The sequence below is a fragment of the Chrysochloris asiatica genome, unplaced genomic scaffold, assembly GCF_000296735.1.
Source record: "Chrysochloris asiatica unplaced genomic scaffold, ChrAsi1.0 scaffold00007, whole genome shotgun sequence".
In the NCBI taxonomy this organism is placed as follows: domain Eukaryota; kingdom Metazoa; phylum Chordata; class Mammalia; order Afrosoricida; family Chrysochloridae; genus Chrysochloris; species Chrysochloris asiatica.
Genome location: NW_006408525.1, coordinates 6966557 through 6973328, shown reverse-complemented (window position 1 = coordinate 6973328; position 6772 = coordinate 6966557). Strand labels below are relative to the sequence as shown.

Genomic DNA, 6772 nt, shown 5'->3' with positions numbered 1-6772 from the left:
GTATTTTAGTACCCTCACAGAGTTGTGCAACGTGTCTCAATCAATTTTAGAATTCTGTCATGACATCTGGTACTCATTAGCAGGCACTCTCTGTTTTCCTCAATCCTGAGTCTCAGCCCTTGGCAACCACCAGTCTACTTTCTGTCTACAGATTTGCATGTCACTGACATTGCATATACATGGAATCATACAGTATGTGGTCTTTGCTACTGGCATAACTCTTGAAGACTCATCCATGTTGTAGAGATAGCATTTAATCCAGGCAATCCCTGGGTTGTACACGTCTGATATATGAACAACTCCCGCTGGCCCAGTCTTTGAACCAGTTACATCATGACCAAGGAAGCAAAATCAGAACAGTCCTGAATTGTTACAGTTTGGGTGTTTAATCATGATAACCAGAGAAAATTATATACGGAAGCCCTAGAGTGGAAGACTCAAAAGAAGTGTAGTGAGTCATTTTGGAACCCAAAGCATGAGATTGGCTTATTAAAAAGCACATGCATGCAAGGCTGCCACATCCTTGCAAAGCCCTGCTTTAATGCTATGTAAATTTGTCTTCACTTTGAAATGTTTGAATCAATCCCTGGTGGAGGTAGTGGTGGTGTACCCTGGAGTCATTCCGACTTATTGTGATGGTTATGTGCCGTGGAATCGGTTCCAACTCATAGCGACCCTGTACAGGGTTTCCGAGACTGTAAATCTTTACGGGAGAAGAATGTATTGGCTTTCCCAGGCTGCATATCTTTACAGAAGCAGAAAACCTCATTTTTCTCCCACAGAATTGTCTGACAAAACCAAACTGCTGATCCTGTGGTTAGCAACCCAATTTGTAACCTGCTCTGCTTCCAGGGTTCCTGGAATCAGCCTGTACTCATAGCAAATTGTTCATTATGGTCACTTTTGCTTTGCTGCATGTGTAGCTTGTAATTCATTGAAAAAGGCTTAGAGCTTCTTTTTACACTTAAGTTTTTAAATTAAAACTTTATGCACCTGTTTTGACTAACCAAAAAACATTTAATGACACAGATAGGAATGAATCTTGTTCATAACCTGGGGACTGCCTGTATAAATAATGTTTAACCAAGTATTAGAAAACTAAGAAAGAGAATAAATACTAGGGTACCATGCACATAGCACCTGTAGGATTGATTAAATATTGACACCTCGTGCTCGGGGAACCAAGGATATGTTAGAATTATTAAAATTTAGAAGCTTGAGGATATGCCCTGCAGAACTGAGGTGTTGCTAGACTGATTCTGATGCCTCTGGATCGCTGAAAGGAGCCCATGATGCGCAGCCTATAAATCTCTGACTGGTTGGTGCTAGGGTGTGTTATGAAACTGGTTCTGCAAGTGTTGGGAGAAAAAAAAACAAAAAACAATTTGAACAAAGAAGTTTTACCCCAGGATGTTTCTGTTAATAGGGCCATACATACTGACAGAACCAGGAAGCAAACAAAGAATAGTGTCCCTTCTTCTCCACCCTTCCACACTCCTTTTATTGGCAGAGCCCAACAGGTTCCTATTTCCAGCATCATAAAATAGTCAGAAAGGGTGGACTTGAAGCTGAGAACCTGATTACCTGCACAAACTCCAGTAGGTTGAATGACTTAGAAAATGGCTGAGTGCGAATATGTATAATAACTATTATTCTAGTCACTTGGTGAGAGCCCCAGATTATTCTAGAACAGATTTTTTTCACCAATTGATAAAATAATATACCTTTAACTACCAATAGCTTTAATTAAACAGAAAACATGGAGCTGAGCAAAGTCAATATTTTACACACCAGGTAATAAAACCTGGTTTTATTTTACAGACCAGTCAATGAAACACACATTTTTTTTGGTGCTGCTATGAAAGAAAATATATGTTGGTAAGACATCAGTTTTAAGATGTAACTTCAGAAATGTTTAAATATAAAAAATGTTTTAGAATTGAAGAAATATAGTATGCTAATTTATTTTTGGATAATTGTAGATAATCCTGAAAGTGTTCTTTGTAATAGCTGATGTGATGTAACAGAGTTAGGCTCTAAAATCAGATTGTCCGGAATCAAGTTTGTCCACTTGTAAACTTTAGTTTCTCTGTGCCATTTCATAGATACTTTTTCATTTGTTAAGTAGGAAGTACTAATAGTGTTTAAGTTGAAAATGTGTTGTGAAAATTAAATTAGATGATTCATTCATGTAAAGTGATTACCATACTGCAAAGTAGTGTGCACGGTGTGGTAAAAATACATTAAATGATCATTGTTATTAGGGGTCAAGATCTTAAAAAAAAATGGACAGTATTCTGAGGAAATAATGCCTAGTTCTTCTGGACTGTTGAGGGACAACAGTTTAATTTCTTGCTAAAAGAATGAGATGAGCAAACATCGCTATCACTTTTATTTGTGTATACTCTATGATGTGCTTTTATACTAGCTAGAATGTATTTATTTCAATTTCTTTGTCCTCATTGAGATTGGATATATCAAAAACCAAACCCACACCCACTGCCATTTAAGCCAATACTGATTAGCCCTGGGTTTTTTAAGGGTTTCCAAAATTTTATTTACGGAAGGAGACAGCTTCATCTTTTTTCTCCCACAGAGCGACTGATCAGTTTAACTGCCAACTTTGTAGTTAGCAATCCAGTGCCTAACCCACAGCACCACGAGGGCTGCTAAGGATTGGATATTAGAAGATAGAAAAGTTATGTGTACTCTGTAAGATGAAAATATTAGGAGAATCATTAGAATATGATAGGTAATTTGTTGGAAAATGCCAACTGAGGCCATGAAGTATTGTTGTTAAGTGCCGTTGAGTCGGTTCCGACCCATAGCGACCCTGTATAGGGTTTCCAAGGAGCAGGTGGTGAGCTTGAACCACTGACCTTGCAGTTCAAATGGCTTTGCAGTCTGGTGCATTATTAAAATCCTTGGTTCCTAATGAAGGTCTCCTGGTGTGGCGCTACATAATAAGCACTGGACTGCCAAACACAATGTTAACCGTTCAAAACCACCAGGCGTTCCTTGGAAACCCAATTTAGGGTCCATATGAGTCAGAATTGACTTGACGGCACTTAACAACATCAAGGTCTCAGCTTTAATCTTATCACCTTGTTCAAGACCTTTTTGTTTTGTTTTTAATGTCACAATTAATATATTTGCTTTTAGCAAAGCTTAGATTTTAATCCTATGTTTCTTAAGTTTGGTAATAGTCACTGTAAGTATATCATTTTACCTTTCAAATGATACTCATTTATATAAAATTACTGGCTTTTCTTGTCCTTTAGGTGGCTTTCTTTCAGATGCAGGCTGGTACAGTGATGCTGAGAAAGTTTTTCTGTCTTGCTATCAGTTGTGTACTATACATGATGAGATGCTTCATTGGTTTCGTGCAGTAGAATGTTGTGTGAGGTAAGTTGGAACAAATCCTACAATTATATGCTGGAATAGTTCTTGGTGACTTTTATAGTTTTAGTTCTTCTAATTGTCTACAGAAGGAACAGTCAGGTAATCAAGTGGCATACCACACTGGGCACATCTTCAGTATACTTCTGTAAAGTCTTAATGAACAAAGTTGTTGTGAGTTGGAATGAGCTGGAACACAAACACCCAAGTGTAAGGCTTTATTGAAGGTCTGGAGGGGAGGGAGAGAGAGTATTGCTGGGAGAAGGACTTTTATACTGGTAAAAGAGGAGGGCGGGGTTGAGAAGAGTGGGGGTAAGTGATAGGTTGACTAGGGATGCGTGCAGGTAGGGAGAGAGGAAGTTCCGGGAGGGAGAGTGAAAGCGCGGCAAGCAGCCATTTTATTATGCACGTGGATGAGAGATTCTATCAGTTGTCACTTTGATGACTAAAGTGTACCTGACCCAAACAATCATGTCGCATGAATGCAAAAGTTAGACAGTAATAATAAAAGAAGACAGAAGAAGAATTGATGCTTTTGAATTGTGGTGTTGGCAAGGACTACCAGAAGAGCTAGTAGCCCTGGTAACATAATGGGTTACGTATTAAGCTACTAACTTCAAGGTCAGCAGTTCGAATCTACTAGCTGCTCTGAGGGAGAAAGCTGAAGCTTCCCTTTCCCATAAAGGTTTACAGCCTCGGAAACCCTATGCAGTGTCACTATGAGTTGGAACCAACTCAATAACATACACTAAGGGAAAAGCGAACAAATGTATCTTGGAAGAAGTATAGCCAGAATGTTCTTTAGACTCGACGATGGCAAGACGTCATCTTACTTACTTTGGACATGTTGTCAGGAACAATCAATTGCTAGAGAAGGGGACATTTAATATATTTGGAAGTGGAGAGTAAGCAAGAATGAGGGAAATCGACAGTAAGAAGAATTGATTTAATAGCTTCAACAGTTCTTAAATGCTATCTAGTTGATTCCGACTCATAGCAACCCTGTATAAGGTTTCTGAGGAGCGATTGATAGGTTTGCACTGTTGACCTTATGGTTTAAGCTGACCTTGTGATCCATTGGTTTATCTTGTAGCACCACACACAGCCTCAGCATATCAAAAATATGTTACATTTCCAGAATCGTGTTTAACAAGATTAGTATTTTACTTATAAATACTGTTTTCTTTCAAAATATTTTCCCTACAGATATATTTAAAGTAAAAGCGAGCAAATCTAAGCCTGAGATGCCTTGATGCATCTCTGTCCCATCTTGGATTTTTTTTTTCTTTTAGTGTTAATAATATACCTTTGATATCTTTCTCGTTTTTTGTTTTAACTACAATATTTTATCATTTCACCATACTTATTCAGTCTGTATGCTAAGCAAATAATCTGAGAAGCTGGACTATATGAAGAAGACCATGATATCAGGATTGGTGGAAGACTCATTATCAGTCTGCATTATGCAGATGATTCAACTGTGCATGATGGAAACCAAAAGGACTTGTGAAGTACATAATGAGGAATATCACAGCCTTCAATATGGGTTGTACCTTAATATAAAGGAAACAAGAATCCTCATAAATGGACCAGCAAATAAATAACATCATGATAAATGAAGAAAAGATTGAACTTGTCAAAGATTTTATTTTACTTGTATCCACAATCAATGCTCGTAAAAGCAGCAGTCAAAAAATCAAAAGACATGTTGCATTAGGCATATCTGTCACACAATACCTCTTCTAAGTGTTCAAGAACAAAGTCAGTTTGAGGACTAAGGGTGCTCCTGAGCCAAGCCATAGTATTTTCAGTTGCTTCGTATGCATGTAAATGTTGGACAGTGAATAAAGAAGACTGTAGAAGAATCAGTGCATTTGAATTATGGTCTTAGAGAAGAATATTGAAAATACCAAGGACTGCCAGAAGAATAAACAAATCTGTCTTGGAATACATGTAGTCAGAATGTTCCTTAGAAACAAGAATGGTGACATTTGTCTCTTGTAGTTTGGACCTGTTTTCAGGAGGGATCAGTTCCTGGAGAAGGACATCATTTTTAGTAAAGTGGAGAGTCAGCAAAAAAGAGGAAGACTCCTGAGTGAGATGGATTGACACAGTGGTAGCACCAGTAGGCTCAAACATAACAACTGTGAGCATGGTGCAGGATTGGGCAGTGTTTAATTCTGTTGTGCATAGGGGGTTGCTCCAAGTCTCAACTGACTGGCTGGCACCTAGCAACAACAGCAACAGTTTTTGTGGGAACAAAGGCTCCTACTTCCTTGTTTGTTCAATCTAAATAGTGTACAAGCTAGGATATAGATTCTTGATTTAAACTGAAATAGAATAAAGCTCATTTAAGACTTGCCAGTGTTAGAAATAGTTATCCTGGGCTTAGTTTTGTTGTATAGCAATTAATTAATATATTAGAAGTTTATGATAATCATTCACAGATGTTTTAGACATATATGGTAAGTTATACAAATATTTTTGTGCTTAAACTATAAAGGTAGTGGTATTTTGGCATTAAATGTTTATGTTGTTGAGTGCTGTTTAGTCGATACTACTAAAAGTACTGTCCTTCGTCTTCATCTTCCTGCCCTATTGTTATCTACTATCTAGGTAATAATAGGAGATTAGATCCATGTAGGGTCTTTGGGGTAGTAATGTTTCTGTTTTCATGAATGTAAATTTGGAATTGAAAAGCCATTTTGTATACTTTCATTGTAGCTTCTTCTTTAGCAGTCTTTTGACCAGAACATAAAGCATTTTCTTTATATATGTGTCTGCCTTTTATTTTTTAAATGTGGATGATAACAGCAACAAATATATATGTAGAAAATTATTTGCCAGTGCAACGTTTTTTCACATATACTACACATCAGTGAAATTGTGTTCGTCATGTTATTAAATAACCATTGCTACTATCCATTTTCAAATTTTCCCATCACCCCTAACAAAACTCAGTGTTCCCTAAGCAGTGAGTCCCCTTTATACCTCCTTCCCACCCATCCTTGGATTACTAATAAAGTGGTCTGTATGCATTTGCCTTTCTTAGACAGTCTGTATAAATGGAATCATAAAAGGAATATTTGTCCTTTTGTGACTGACTTATTTCACTAAGCATAATTTTCATCTATGCTGTAATATGTAGCAAGACTTCCCCTCTCTGTGGCTGAGTACTATTCCATTGTATATATGTAGCATGCATTTTCTTTATCTATTCGTCTTTTAATGAACATTTAGGCCCTTTCTACCTTTGGGCTCTAGTGAAAAATGCTGCAGTGAGCATTGGTGTAGAAGCAGTTTCTGCTTTCATTTCGTTTGGCTTTATAGAGTAAAATTTCTAGATATGCTCCTCGGAAACCCTGTACAGGGT

The 6772-nt window shown here is 37.4% G+C and overlaps 1 protein-coding gene across 1 annotated transcript in view; it reads left to right on the top strand.

Annotated features, from left to right (window-relative positions):
• APPBP2 (amyloid beta precursor protein (cytoplasmic tail) binding protein 2) overlaps positions 1-6772 on the top strand; it is a 96600-nt gene that overhangs the window by 50295 nt on the left and 39533 nt on the right. Inside the window, 1 exon segment of the mRNA XM_006833631.1 lies at positions 3282-3405. Within this exon segment, the coding sequence (XP_006833694.1) occupies positions 3282-3405 (124 nt within the window).